Genomic DNA, 16016 nt, shown 5'->3' on the forward strand with positions numbered 1-16016 from the left:
CTCCAATTAGTGACGATAGCTATTTGGTGACCTCATGTTGTTAAAACCCTCGCTGATTTTCCATTATTTTTATTTTATTCTTTAATCAATTTTGGTTTGAAGCTGTGAATTGGGAATTGTGACTTTTGGACTGTGGATAACAGCTTATTGTTAAAGGGAAACAGATCAAACAAGCTTTTGTTTATTTGAGAGGCCAGGATTGGAAGTTAATTGCAGGTTGGTTCTTGATCAAAATGCTCTGCAGATGCTTCATTACTGGGGAAGAGCATTATGTTTGAACAGATAGCAGAAGTTGGCTTTAATGAGGTCAGTATCTGGGAATCAGCTCCAGCAATTCTGGACAAGACCTTATGCTCAAGCAGATGGCAGATGTTGAATTCTAAACAAGACCTTGTGGAGGAGACATTCTGTCCAGGAGTGGTCGAAGTTTAAACGGGTTTTGGACTGTGTTTTCTAGGGAAAAATAATCTGGCTGTTGATGCTACATCATTGAGATTTGAAAGCTTCCTGCCTAACCTCCCAAGAGCAGCTCTTGGAAGCTTAGAGAATAGAAAACGAAGTTGGAAGTATCACTGCCTTTATCTGAGTGAACTCTAAACATGACCCTGATCAACATCTTCAGAAAATGAACCAAGAAACCACCATCTATGCCTGTGGAACAATGCATTGTGAAAACTACTTAAGTAATTTAGATAGTTTTGTCATTTTATTTATCCATTAATGGTGTATTTCTGTGTCTTTTGTATGAATTGGGCTGAAAACAAAGTCTGTGAGGTTTAAAGCATACAATAGTTAGATTACTTGGTTGTTTAATTTTTGACTGCTGAAGTTAATAAGCAGCTGGATCTTTTGTTTAAGATACAAACAGGAATTGATTATTTGCAGAGTCTGGCATCGGTTTTTCAGCAGTCTGGTTAGGAATCATTGGGGTCAATTTTGAGGGTCTTTGAAGGTTTTAATTTTACTGTGTTGTAAATACAGAGGTAGAAAGGCTGACTGTCTCCATATTATAACAAAGTGCCCAGCAACTGTAGAAAGAGAGGAGATTCCAGAACTGATTGCCATTCAAGATATTCCTCCCCTGGTGGCTGCTTTGTGTCATGGATCAGGACCTATGCCATCTTTGAAAGACAGACTGCAAAGTATGAACAAAAAGAGCATTATAGCAAGATCACCTCATAATTTGAGGACAACAAAGTGCAATTATCTGAAGTTGAATCTATATAAAAGGTCCCAAGAATCCTAGATGAGAATGGTCAAGTTGTCACTGGTTAAAAGAACAGTTTAGCTCTCGGAATAGCCAGTAAAGGATATGGAAAAGGTCACACAATCCACACTCAATTCCTAACTGAGATGATCTACATCACTTGGGGTCATACATTTTGGAATCAGGAAATTGGGTAAAGTAAGAGTAAAACAAAATTAAAACATTATTTATTTCTGTGACTCTTTTCATTGACTCCCTTTCTTAAAGTGTTGATGCGTAGGAGCATTTCCTGGCAGTAATCATATATTGGCACACACACCAATAACAAACTAGTTGTGTGGTTCCTGGCAACATGTGAACCCACGGAGGAAATTATTACATTGTAAATTGTTCATGAAAGGAATTGCTGGGTTGGTGCTAAAGGAGAGGAATAAAAACCATAGGTGCACATTACATACAAAATATACAGCCCAGATTTATTTAGATCCTTGAGAGGCTACATATTTAAAGAAATTATTTTTACAATATGTACATTAAATCCTAATATAAATATATTGCAATCACAGATGAAACTGACTCAAGTCTTCCAATAGAAAAAATTCCCTTGATTGCTCATTCTCAGCTGCTGCAACACCTGCCTGTGAAACCACCAGTTAGAACTGAATACTGTACATCAAAAATTGATAGTTTTTGGAAAGAATGGTATCTGCCAATTCCTTTGAAATTAATTGAAAAAAATCTGCATTAACAGTTTAACTGTTTATACCTTATAATGCACTGGAAGAATTATTAAAGTCTTGAAGAAGGTAATGGCCAAAAGGCATGTTTTACACTACAATGTTTAATCCATTTTCCAACAACAATTACACCTCTCGACAGTCATAAAAAAACTGACGTATTAAGAAGTTACTCGAATGTTCTGAGTAAAATGTATCTAGAAGATAAGGGACTGAAGAAGATTATTTAGAACAGATCGTTCAGCATGTCAAGGGAAGGAAAGAACTTTCCAAACACAAAATGAATCTGGTTTCTCGTACTGAAATGCAGACTTCCAGATTTATGTTGCAGTTGTGCATTTCTTGACTCCAGAGGTTTCAAATGCATAATATTTCAGAATATTCAAACACATTCTCGATTACACTTTGTGCCTATTTCAAAACAACAGCTGTGGTTCAAAATGAAAATTGAAAAAGGGATGCAGCCTTTTTAAAGTAAGGAATTTCTGCCACATTCTATTTGATGCCATAGAAAAGTTTTTTTTTGGGTTCAATTGCAATTGTACATTAGTAAATTCTGCACAGACAGATAAAACAGCAGCTCCTAACCAGGTATGTATAGAGCTGATTTGCACAATGGTGTAATTCATGAATAAATCAGGACACAAAGTGTTTCCCTACATAGGAAACTTTTAAATGCCAAGAATACATCGTACAGAGCAACACATAAAAATAAGTCATCTTAAATACTGGAGGTGCTTTCAACATACAGCTCTACTTTTCAGTCTTAATCCCTTTAGCATTTTGTCTTGCTTCCAGTCCCACTTCCTTCACCAAACAGTTTTGACAACCAGCAATTTAACGTCGTCTGAACGCGCGCGAGATTCTCCAGGCGTTGGGCTCTTCGTAGCGGTTGTACAGGGGCTCCAGCCTCTGTTGTTTCTTTTGCTTGCTGAGTTTAGTAGGGTCAGACACTTTGAAGAAAGCCGGTGCAAACTCTACTAGCCAGCGTGGGTCAATGGTGGTCACTTCTCGCATGTATTCCTTAGTAGTCAAGACAAGTTCATGATATACAACCCTGAAAGAAACATATAAATATTTTATATGGTTGTCAAGCAAGTTTTGTTTTGTGAATTATAATTAAAAACAAATGACTGCAGATGCTGGAAATCTGAAACCGTCACAAAGTGCTGGAGAAACTCAGCAGGTCTGGCAGCATCTATGTAGACAGAAACAGAGTATATGGTCAAATCTGGTATGACTTGTTCAGAGCTGTGAATTGTAGCTTCTCACATTTGGGAAACAACTTGAGCTTTATCACACGTGGTTCAAAATAACAAACATAAATACAGCCGCATACACAATCTCCATTAAAGCAAGCTGATTTAAAAAAAAAAAAAATCTTCTGGCTAGTTATTAACAATGAATGTAACAATGCATTCAGGGGACAGAAAAAAGATGGAAAGAACTTGAACCTTCTTCAGAACCTTAGTTTGAATCAACACATATTAATGGGCTGAAAGTTTCTTCTTTGTTGGCTGAAAATCATCTATAGTCTGACAAAACCTTAATACAACTCAAAAGATCTACATTTATATCGAGCTTTTCATGACCACTGGATACCTCGAATACTTTACCAACAACAGAATCCTTTTGAAGTGTAGTCATTGTTTTAATGTAGAAAACATAGTAACTAATTTGACATAGCAAGGTCCAACAAACGGTAATGACTGGATCTGTTTTTGTTTTCTAATGTTGATTGAGGAATAAATATTAGCCTGGGCTCTTTCTTGAAGTACACCAACTAAGAAAGTAGGCAGGGCTTCCAATAAACAGCTCATCCATAAATTGGTACTTTTTGGCATGGGGCTTGAATCCACAACTTTCTAACTCTGAGACATGAGTGGTATCAACTGAGCCAAAGATGGGGCTTAACTCAGCACAAATTGTGAAGAGAATGAATATTGAAGATGGACAGGGTGCTAAGTCGGTTGCTTTGATGTGAATGGCTTATGAGCAGACTAGCAGAGAGTATTCCATCATATTCCTGACTTGTGCCTTGTAGTTGGTGAACATGCTTTCAGAAGTCAGTTACTCACTGCAAAATTCTCAGCTTTTGACCTCATCTTGTTACCACTGAATTTATCGCTGGCTTAGTTCAGTCTCCAGAGTTTGCAACACTTAGGGTATTGACAGCAAGGGGTTCAGCTATGATAATGCCCTTGAGTGTAAATGGGAGATGAATAAATTCTCTCTTTTTGGAGTTGGTCATTGGCGTAGCAAAAGTGCCAGGCAATACCATTTGCCACTTATCAGCCAGAACCTGAATTTTGCTGTGTACGAATGTGGATTGCTTCAATAATTGAGGAGTCCCAAATGGAGCTGAAAATTTGTACAATCATCATAGAACTTCTGACTTCATGATGGATGGAAGGTCATTGATGAAGCATCTGAAAATGGTGGGGTCTAAGACCCTCCCCAAAAGAAATCTTGCAGAAATGTCCTGCGACTGAGATGAATGACCTCTAACAACCACAATCATCCTCCTTTCCATGAGCTTTGAAATCAACCAACTGAGAGTCTTAGTCTTACCCCTCCCCCCACCTCCATTCCCATTGCCCCTAGATTTGGTTAGACTCCTTGATTGCATTTGACTGGGTGCACAGCCTTGATATCAATAGTATGGGGTAAAAATCTTTCATCCCACAAACAGATTCCTTATTAAGCAGCATTTAGAACAGGGTGCACGGGGATCAAGCAGGCATTTTGGGCCATGTTGTGACCATGCACTAGAGCTTAAGACAGGCCCATGCAAAAAAGATGGCAACCACCAACATCCCAATGGTGGTTCACAAATATACTCATCATATATGTCACTCCCCAGTTTTGGAAGACACCTTTCAAGACTTGAAAGGGGATTTACACGCTGACAACAATACTATTTCATTTACCACACCTTTTTGTTTTAAAAGCTGCAAGCAATGTGATTTGAAGATTTGGTCAAATAGAGTCTAAGAGAAAACTGTAAGCAGTGTTATATTGGCTTCAATGCAGCTCTGCAGAAGAAAACATCAGAAAGAAAAAACCATCTCAACCGATGAGATGATCTGTCTCATTTCCCAACTCCACTCCAGGCACCAGAATAAGCCCAGTGGCAGAGGCCTTGACAAGAACTAACTAGTGTAAAGCGTGGAGCTGCTCACTTGAAACAAAGCCTGGAATTAGCAAGGCTAAACCCGAAGGACAAGATGAAAAATATATGAAGTTCCCAAAGAAGCTTTGTGATGCTCAATTAAAACATGCGAAGAGGGAGCAAAAACACTTTTAGAAAATGAGCAACTAAAATAGACTTTATATATAAACATCACACACACAGAAGAGAGGCAAAAATAAGAAATAGACGGATTTATAGCGCAAGAAGAAATTTAGTTATTTCTTCAAATAAAACAAAGACTTGCAAACTGACATCTGCAAAAGGCTATTCATGCTACGCAGACAGAATGTCAATTCAGGCTGCCAAATGTAGAAAATCAATTAAATAAACGGGGGAAGTGACTCACTTAGCCCAAAGGGCTTACCATACCACAATTCACTGTGTAATATGGGCTGACAGTATTCACAAGCCAATCAGAAGACAATTCCTATACTGAAGTAATCCATCATGGAGTTTCTATCACTTTCATCCACTGAAACAGGGGGATTCCTGCTAGACAGTTCTAAGCACTTTATTCCTTTTCCAATCTCACAAAAGGCCAATCCTAAAACTTAAAGCTACTCTTTACCATCGTTTTCAAAAAATTTATGATTTACTCTCTTCATCAACTTCATTGACAGTGTTCCACTGACTCCTGGGGAAACATTCAATATCTCCTAATAATAAAAGTATAATATTTTGGATGCTAGAAATCGGAAATAAACACAGGGAATACTGAAGAAGCTCTTTGGAGACAGAAACAGAATTAAAATTTTGAGTCCAGTATGACTTGTTCAGAACTGAAGAACGATGCTCTGAAGGACAATCACACCAGAGTCAAAACATGTGCTTGATTCACAATAACAGGCTTTTACACTCAAATTGCGCCAGTTGTCTCAGTGCTGACCCTATCTCAGATCCATGGAATGTAAATATTCATTTTAAAACCAAAATGGGTACAAACATAGGATGAATGGATTAAAGCATGACCTTTCACATTTGGTGTCGAGTTTTAAAATTAGTCCTGGCTAATAAGTTGACACCTTCTTTAGTTTAGCAAAGTACAGTTTGGTCAGTCTCATACTAATTTCCCAAGAAAGCTCTGGTTAATGGTACAAAACTCAGAATTGAGCAGTTAATTGGATTTTAATATCCTGGATGTGCCTCTCATTACCAACTACTAAAAGAACCAAGGTTATAAATTACTGATCATACGTGCAGCCAATTCTCAGCACAACTATATTAACGGAGGCATTAAGTTGTTCAGCTCACCATCCACTAACATCAACAACATATTCGTAGTTCTACAGCCTTCCCTTGTGACTCCAAATGTTGTATCTTCTACAAAAGATGCAAATACAAACTGAAGTACAGTGCCATTTTTAATAAAACATCCCAATGTCTTGCCCTAAGCTTTTCATGAGTGAGCTGCAGTGAATGTTAGCAAATTATTTAAAATAAATGTTGAACAGCCAAACCAGATTTGTTTATTGGCATTTGAATATCAAACTTTTATTCTGGGGGGAGTACATGGTGGGTCAATGGTCAGCAGTCTTTCCTCTTGAAGCCATCAAGTATGGAACCCAGTTGTGCCCCATCTATCATAACCAGCTACTGCTGAACTCCAAGATCTTACTGGTACTGGTCTGTATCGTACAGCATCACACACAATGCTTTCATTCAGTAAGCCATCAAGAGAACGCGGTCATCCTTATAAATACCACAAATACGCATCATGTAAACTGTTTACGTGTACTACAGACACTGTAGTAAAATTTTACTGTCACACTCACTTTGGAAAATATCACGGCAGAAAAAATACATCAGAATTTAAGCTGTGAAAAAGGACATGCTGTAAGAGAAATTACCTCAATGTCCCACTTGGGAAATGTAACTTTCTGGAATATTTGCAGAATATTTCAGTAATAACATGATAGCAGATAATGGCATCTCACTGGTGCCATTAAATAAATAGCAAGGTTCAGCTTGTCATTCAACATGAAGGATAAGTGTATGATTTGGGAAAGACCTAGCCATGAATTAATTGTTTGTTTTAAAAATATGGCAGATCATACAGTGGGAAATATTTAACCAGAGGTAAGTAATGAAATACTTTTCTGGGTGAAAAAAGAGATTCATGAGTGAAGAGAAATTGTGGCAAATATGTTTAAGATTCAATTTGTAAAAACAGCGGAAAATAATATTAAGAAATAAAAATAGCCAGAAAGAAAACAGCGATCTAGGCAGATAAAAGTGAATTTGAGATAAGCATAAGGGGGTAAAAGCTAAAAGATTCTACAGATATCAAAGGAATAAAAAGATTGTCAAGGATGGAGTGGGAGCATGTGGAGACAGGGAAACCATCTTATAAGAGAGAATGAAGGAATGGCAGTAACATTTAAATATTTTGTTTCAGCAGTAAACAGGCAAAATTAATCTAATAAAGTTCATGATTCAGACAAACACAAAGCGAAAAGATATCAAAGTTTGTGGATAGAACAAAAAGTTGAATGGAGTGAGATGATGCGACAGATGAAGAAAAACATTAAGTAGTGTTTATTGGGATATTAGTAAATAAAAATATGCAACCAGTTTTGAATTTGTAAATGACATTGGTTATTTTATACTTGGAGTACAGAGTACAGTTTAGGTCATGCATTATTGGAAGGACAACACTGCTGTCAAAGGAGTTCAATAAAGATGTAACAGAACCACAAAAAACACAATGAATGAACAACTTTGAAATGGAACTGAGAAGATTAGAGAGACTGTAGAATCCTAAAATTATGGACTGACAGGATTAAAAGTGCTTTGAGATATTTTGAAATTGTCAGCAAAGTAGATACGATCGACATTAGCTCAAGACAAAGGAAAAAAGGCACAAATTAGAAGAATTCATTTCCAAAACAGAACAGCAGTCTAAAATGAGTAGCTATTGAGACAGAGAATATGGCATCATTTAAAATGGATAGAGTCATATGCTGGTTAAAAGACCAGCATGTAGATCTACTAGAATATGTGGACAGTCAAAAACATGCCCAAATCTTGTATGGCTGCTCTTCCTTCAAGCAGAACAAGTTTCGAGAGTCAGACAAGTTGGGCTTTGTTTGCAATTTGAAGAACTTCATGTTTATCAGAAATTTAATCAGCAGTATTTCGTCATTGTTTGCAGGTAAACAGATCTCAGCAATACTAAGTGAGCCAGACCCACCAGTCTGCAGAGACATTGCGCATGATGGTTAGTTTTGGCACAGTGATTACCTCATTAAAATTACATACCATTCAGGCTGTCTGTTGAAGAGAGCGCTGGAGGGGTGAATGTACACCACCTGCTGGTCAATCAGTGTACGGTATCCCTCCTGTGGGTCCTTCTTAGCTGCATTGCGGAAGAAACCACTGCAGATTGCTTTCTGAACTCGCACTGTGGCTTTTCCACATGAAACAACATCCAGCTTATGTCTGTAAGGAAACCGTAAAAATTATGAGAAAACATTGATTTAAAGGCATATATTTACCTAAAAACATCCAGCCCAGACTTTTTTTAAATCTACCTGCCATTTTTAAAAAGACCTGCATTTATATAAGCACCTTTCACATTTACCACCATCCCAAAACACTTGACAATCATTGAAATACTTTTGAAGTGCTGTCACTGTTATCATATTGGAAACAAAGGATCTAATCTGTACTTGGTAAACTCCCACAAACAGCAATTAATAATAACCAGATAATCGGTTCCTTTCTGAGATGATGACTGGAGGATAAATCTGGGCCCAGAGACTAGGAAATATCTTTCTGCTCTTCTTCAAAATAAAGTCACGTGGCCTTTTATATACAGCTAGGCAAGCAAACATACAGCTTAACATCTCACCGAGAAGGCAGAACTCAACAGTATAGTACTCCCCTAAAACTATATTGGAACATCAGCCTTTGTGTGATTTTTGTCCTCAAACTTTGGACCTAGAACCCTGTGACTCAGGCAAGCGAGCTACAGATCTAGCCATGGCTAACATATCAGCATAATTTATTTGAGCAGGTGGTAGACAGTATATGTCTGCTCATTAACAGGTGGACATGTGAACAAGAAATGCAAATAATGGAAGTATAACATCCAATATACCTCCTTTACTTGTGTTAGATCAAAGCTGGGTGCAAAAAACATCTGCAGGTCTCTAACACTTATGTATACAGATCTCCTCATCCCCTGTGGGAATTTGCCTTGCAGATAGGGTCTGAATATATAATATCATAATGTACCTGTACAAGATAAGGAGGGAGAGGCCAGAGGTTGTGAAAAGCACTGCTGTATAATAAACATAAGTTCTTTCTTTTTGGGTTAGGAGCACAACAACATATCAGGACATGGAATCCTGTTCTGCTCTCCTGACAAAAGGTGCTTCCCCATCAATGACAGTGATGGCATGGCCAAATCATCTCAGTTGCTGATGTACTCAACATGGGTTTAAATATAATGCATAAAGAAATGCAGGTGCACATTGATTAGATCAAAAATGGCACAACTGCAACCAGTACTTTAACAAGGTGTCCATTTCAGTTTTCCAAACTAAAAGCAACACATATATAAAACACTGCACCACAAGACCATAATCTAAGAAACTGTACTGACATCATTATCCACAAGGTATTTTTCAGTCGTGCCTATCACATTAATTTACATTCAAAACATTACCCTCCAGCATTTTACCAAGTTTAAGAAAACGTAATCATTTGGGAATAAAGATTATAGAGGAAATGCAAAGAAGACTGAAGCAATGGATTTGTAGGATTCTATGAAAATTGAAATGTTTTTAATACTATTTTCACTGAAATACCAAATTTTGCTCAAGCTTATTCCTTGTTAAAACTAATGATGTGTGGCAGGACACTCATAAGAAGCAATTGCTGCAAATATGGACATGAATTTATTTGGAATTTACTGTATCACATTCACAGTATAACCAGTACAAGGTTATAATCAAATGTGTTTATTCTTTTAAATATGGCACAGAGTAACTTCAATAGCATGACAATTTCTGGCAGGGTTACAAATATACTTTGTAAAAAAACTTAGGAAAGAGGTGTACACAGAATGAATGCCAAGAAACCTAATCATTGGTGCACTGAATAAAGAAATGGGCACATTTTTGTTTGTGTATTTATTATTTTCTCTTGCTTCCCTCATCAACAGGTTAGTCTTGTTTTTCTACTGATACACTACTAACTCCAGTTATATTACGCTCACACTACATACTTAGCAGGGAATGGTGGGAACACTGTTTCACAGAATGCCTTAGCATTAATAAATAGTCAAGTCCTGAAAGGTATTGAGGCCACTCAATTCCACCCACTCAAAGTAAGCATTGCACTGAAACAGATGTGTCTCAGATTGCTTTTGTGCATTTTCCAGCAGCTGATAACAACGCTACACACAGCCGGATACCTGAAGTCTGGGGTATTATTTTTCCATTCATCCTCCTAGTTAGGAAATCTGCACATCTTATGGAGACTATAGAGAACGAAATAAGTGAAAAACGTCTGGTGATGCTATCAATTAAAACTACGTACTATTTAATCTGCTCATGTAGTGAGAATATGTCGTTATATATACAAGTTCATTCATTATAGGTTTTGTTTGTTAAGACCGATAAATGATAGATTCAAAATTACGTATTTTGTTTAACTTCATTTGCTTAGAAATGTACTCCCGACAGTGACAAGGCATTTCCCTCTACCTGTCCATGATACCCAGCATCTGTTTACGGATATCCTGTGCTCTGCGAAGGGAACGCGCTTGGATGAAGTTTTCATAGCACCAAGGGTTGGAAAATTTATTGTTTTTCCACGAATTGTAGACAGCAAGCAAGGTGAGATGATCCCCTTCTGCTTGGTGGAACTTTGCTTTCTTCTGATCTGCAAGAGCTTGCTTGTCCTAGTTTTGATTTAATAGCACATATGAACAGTTGATGAGTGAAAGCAGACTGAATAGCTAACTGCGCCTTTAAACAGAAAGATAAAAATGTTGGAAGTCTGGCATAAATATTGAGAATACTGAAATGCAAAGTCAGTTAAATCTGTAAAAGGAAAGGTAAATTAACAATTTCGGTCTCTAATTAGTACTGTTCTAGTGTGGTTTCTATAATGGTTAGCCTGTCCTAGGCTGACAGAAGTTTTATGTATTGCCAACATATATTTTTAATTTTAACTAACATTTTCAATCTTTGGGTCTATGCTTTGGTGGATCAACAACAGAGTCTTCCATTTATTTTAAGGCTTCTGCTTTTTGAAAAAAAGATGGTTTGGTTTCTCAAGCACATTGTAGAAACCCAGGTATCTTACAATAAAGTTCCTTACTTCTAAAACGTATTTCGCTGGAACGTCATTGTTTAAAGAAAAGTTACTGGCAGAAATAGGTTCACAATCTAAATCCATGAATATCCTATGGATTTACACAGAGTATTTTACAATATTGACACATTAGTCATTCACAGGTCATCAAAAATCCAGCACTTTCCATCATTAATCCAGATAAGTGTGCTCACCTTTGGTCGGTAAAAGACATTTTGTACAGATAGCATGGACACAATTGTTAACATCTCTTCACTGCATCCAAGATGTACAGACATGATCAGCATTTTACATAGCATGGGCTCCAGAGGAAACTCTGCCATCTAAGAAAGATGTGTAAAAATGTAACACTTTAATACCAAAGGGAATCAGAATTCAAATTTCAGCATCATTTGTTAACATGAAAGGTAGACAGGATACATTAGTCTCCTGTCACTTATTTTTGTTTAAAAAAGCACTCTGAATTATCATTCTTTACATAGTATCAATTTAATTAACTTAACATACAATTCAAATCGAGCAACTTTGAATTAGGAGTAGACTGGATCAAGCTCAGCAATGACTGATGTAGTACATGTCCATTGGACCAAAACCAGGTTTCAGACCCCATGTGACAAAGTGAGTTATGGACAAAATACGGTGGGTTATAGATCCTTTTTCTGAAAGACTTAAGTATCCGATCAGGATGAGCTCAGAGCTCAGCTCTGTCAATCAATCAAAATAAAATCAATAGAGAAACTTAAATCAACGGAAAATTTAATAAGCCTAATCACCTTGTCCAGCCAACCAATTTGGCCATTGCAAAATAATGCAGACACATCTCATCCTGTTCTATGGAAGACAGTTTTATGATCACAACGACATCAGCAAACACAGCAAGGATAATAGCTGTATGACTGACCTATGCATAGAGTAATAAATGGACCTAAATGAGAAGTGAATTTGCTCACTTCCTGCTTAGTACTTAAGAGTACTGATTTTGAAATGAACAAACTTCAGCAATTAATATTCACTTAACCTAATAAGTTAGCAAATTTTCTATTACAAAATACCCAGTCTATACAATGATATACAACAATCTTGCCTGATTCCCAACTTATTTAATACATCAATAATTATAAATGTGCAATCATACTGTCAAGTTTGAAAGTGAAGAAATGTTTTAGCATTTGGCGAACCAAACATCTGCGAGGTTCGTCTTACCCTGCGTCCAAGTCTCGTCAGCAAACCTTCATCATCTAGTGCTCCCAGCGTGTATAATTGTTCCATGGCTGTGATAAGGGTCTCCATAGGAGGAGCGTCCATGAAATCAAATGAAAGTAGGTCATTGATCCCCATAGCCTAAGACAAGGAAAGGTTTCATTGTAAAAGTACATACATCTTGAAAGCCAGTCTACAGATATTAAAACAAATAACCCAAAATATGATGCCTGCTTTTATTCAAGTCATACCTTGATTGTATAGGCCCCTTCAGACTTTGCTTCTGAACTATAAGAAGTAATATGAATGCCATCACATGCAATATTATAGTACCACAGTAGACTTCTGGTATTTACAGTACAAAGTGACACGCTACCAACTCCACAAATGAAAATTAACCACAGGATAGATTTTTAAAACTCAGAATCCTGGTGTGGAGGCCAGTTAGGTCAGCTGGTGGCATGGCTTGTACAAAAATCAGATTATGCCAATGGTTCAGGGGTCAATCTCGGTTCTGGCCGAGGTAGACTTGGGATTATATCTACACTCCATCCACAATAATAACAAAAAAACCGCATGGCACTTAGCCATGATTTGGCAAACAATTTGGAGGACCCAAGAACACAGGAAGAAAACTCCAGGCATACAGCTGTGGATACTGCAAAATCAAGAATACTTGGGTACAAAGGTCAATTCACTAAGCAGAAAACAGTATCCTGTGGGGTAAGCAGATCCTTGCATCTAAATTCCTAAATTGTGCCCCAGCATACAAAGCTCCACATCCACTGTTCCCGATGTGGCCTCCTCTACATCGGGGAGACCAAACGGAGGAACGGAGACCGCTTTGTGGAGTACCTATGCTCGGTTCATGACAAACAACACCTCCCAGTCGCGAATCACTTCAACTCCCCCTCCCACTCCCTGGACATGTCCATCCTGGGCCTTCTCCAGTGTCACAACGATGCCACCCGAAAACTGGAGGAACAGCACCTCATATTCTGCCTTGGAAGCCCACAACCTAATGGTCTCAATGTGGACTTTACTAGCTTCAAAATCTCCCCACCCCTGACCTTATCCCAAGACCAGCATCCCCTCTCACCCCCGCCTCCTTGACCTGTCCATCTTCTCTCCCACCTATCCGCTCCTCCCAGCTCTCTGACCAACGCCCTCCCCACTTCCTACCTACACTCACCTTTACTAGCTTCATCCCCATCTCCTTGGCCTGTCTGTCTTCCCTCCCACCTATCCGCCCTCCCTTATCACTGACCAACCCCCATCCGAACTTCCTACCTACACATCACCTTTACTAGCTTCATCCCCGCTTCTTTGACCTCTCCGTCTTCTCTCCCACCTATCCGCTCCACTATCCACCTTCTATCACCAACCCCGTCTCTCCATTTATTTCAGAGCCCCCTTCCCCTCCCCCATTTCTGAAGAAGGGTCCAGACCCGAAATTTCAGCTTTCCTGCTCGTCTGATGCTGCCTGGTCTGCTGTGTTCCTCCAGCTTCACACCTTGTTATCTCAGACTCCAGCATTGGCAGTTCCTACTATCTCTGAGTGAGTTATAACCCCACATCTGAAATAGGGATTTGTAAAATCTGTCACATATACAATTGACATCTCAGAATTTATGTGGGAAACTTTTTCCTCCACAAAACCTTGGAATGATAAACGCTCCAGCGCTCTGTAGCTTGCTGTAACTAAATTGAGCACGGACATCAGTTATCTAACAACAGCACCATTCAGATAACACCTTTAATGTAGGAAGTACCCAAAAGCACTTTACAGGAAAGAAGAAACAAATAAAGAAACAGACACAGAATGGGAGAAACAAGTAAAGAAACAGAAACCAAGTTTCGGGTTTAATTTGGAAGAGGTAGCTAAATTGTTCAACTGGCTACAAAAAGACAACTAAGAATACAAAATCAAACAGCAAGTCAATAGTAACTTGGAACTCAGCAATTAACCATTTAGACAGCAAGGATTAAATGCCAAATGGATTTCATTCATTTAGCAATTTCACAACTTCAAACAGAAAAAAATCAGAAGCACCTGCATTTTGGCAAATCGGTAAGACAATATTGAGTCAAAAGAGAGACTAATTGTGTCAGTGTTGCCAGACAAGGTTTTACAGAAGTGATGTTTCAAATTTAGGGAAACCATTGGCTAGATAGGAAATGCTAAAATGACCTATGACTCTAAAATCCCACTTCAATTTCAGCTAAGCAAAATCATTAATTTCAAAGGGCATAAAATGAGCAACTCTGTGGTGTCACATACAAAAGGAGCACATGTACTGGTCTTAGAGGTGCATCTGGTCTGATCTGGTGCATTCAATAACTTTTGCGGCAGTGTCTACTCACAGATTATGTTTTATAATCTTTTTTAAATTCAAATATACCTGAAACTAAATTGATCATTTTGGTCATTGTCATTGTCCTGGGTATATCAGTTATTAGATTACAAATATATTAAACACACACAAGTGAAGGAAAAAACAGAGTTAATGTTTCGGGCCCGGTGACCCTTCCTCAGAACTTAGAACTTCTGAGGAAGGGTCACCGGACCCGGAACATTAACTCTGTTTTTTCCTTCACAGATACTGCCAGACCTGCTGGGCTTGTCCAGCAACTTTGTTTTTGTTCCTGATTTACAGCATCTGCAATTCTTTCAGTTTTTATATTAAACACACAACTGCCCAATACAACAAAGATACCAACAGCATTTTGGATTTTAGAATTAGGAGCATAAAGTGTAACAGCATGGAGGTAATAAGTTTATGTAAGGACATCGTTATGCTAAAGATACAACACAGTGTGCAATTTTCAGAATATCATTACCAAAAAGACTTGAAAGATACTGAACATGTAGAGGTACTTGGATAATATCAAGGATGGGAAACTGTAGATAAGAGATATGGGACACTGAGATAACATTTACTGGAGGAAGTAAAGCTATGAAGACATTTTTTAAGAGGTTTTCAAAATTATAAAATGCTTTGGGAATAACAGTGAAGACTCAGCAATAATGGGTCAAAAATTTAATGTTGTAAGTGTGCAATGTTAACAAAATTTTAAGCAAAGAGCTATGAAACTGTGTTAAGAACAGTTACAGATGCAGTAGTTGGGGCAGAGACCATTACTTCAAGTGGGAAAATATTCCTAACAAAGAAAAAGACTGTCAGATTGGGGCCACATTATTGAGATTACTGCAGTAGAAAGCCAGCGCAGACAAGGAGGGCTAATGCTGTGATATACACTTCTATGGTTTTAAGCCACAAAGCTCAGGAATCATTATTTTAAGGGAGCTGGGATTTCAGCTTTGTATCGCCTCCCCACACTTGAACCTCATTAC

General features: G+C 38.0%; 1 protein-coding gene across 1 annotated transcript; it reads right to left on the minus strand.

Annotated features, from left to right (window-relative positions):
- Window positions 1-1662: 1662 nt before the first annotated feature.
- On the minus strand, window positions 1663-12827 carry LOC125486599 (ATP-dependent RNA helicase DHX8). The gene is made up of 5 exons (XM_048614740.1): window positions 12665-12827; window positions 11656-11784; window positions 10849-11045; window positions 8396-8575; window positions 1663-3001 (listed from the first exon to the last, which is right to left on the minus strand). The coding sequence occupies exons 1-5, from the start codon at window positions 12797-12799 to the stop codon at window positions 2782-2784; spliced, it is 861 nt and encodes a 286-aa protein (XP_048470697.1). The 5' UTR covers window positions 12800-12827; the 3' UTR covers window positions 1663-2781.
- Between the last annotated feature and the right edge of the window lie 3189 nt (window positions 12828-16016).

Source organism: Rhincodon typus, chromosome 30, assembly GCF_021869965.1.
Source record: "Rhincodon typus isolate 14 chromosome 30, sRhiTyp1.1, whole genome shotgun sequence".
NCBI lineage: Eukaryota > Metazoa > Chordata > Chondrichthyes > Orectolobiformes > Rhincodontidae > Rhincodon > Rhincodon typus.

Bases quoted from the DNA above. Each gene is read 5' to 3' on its own strand.
- LOC125486599 (XM_048614740.1), bottom strand. From the start codon at position 12,799: ATGGGGATCAATGACCTACTTTCATTTGATTTCATGGACGCTCCTCCT. The intron at 8,576-10,848 runs GTAGAGGGAAAT...GTTTCCTTACAG, and splicing joins ATGCTGGGTATCATGGACAG to ACATAAGCTGGATGTTGTTT. The intron at 3,002-8,395 runs GTATGTAATTTT...TGTTTCTTTCAG, and splicing joins TTCAACAGACAGCCTGAATG to GGTTGTATATCATGAACTTG.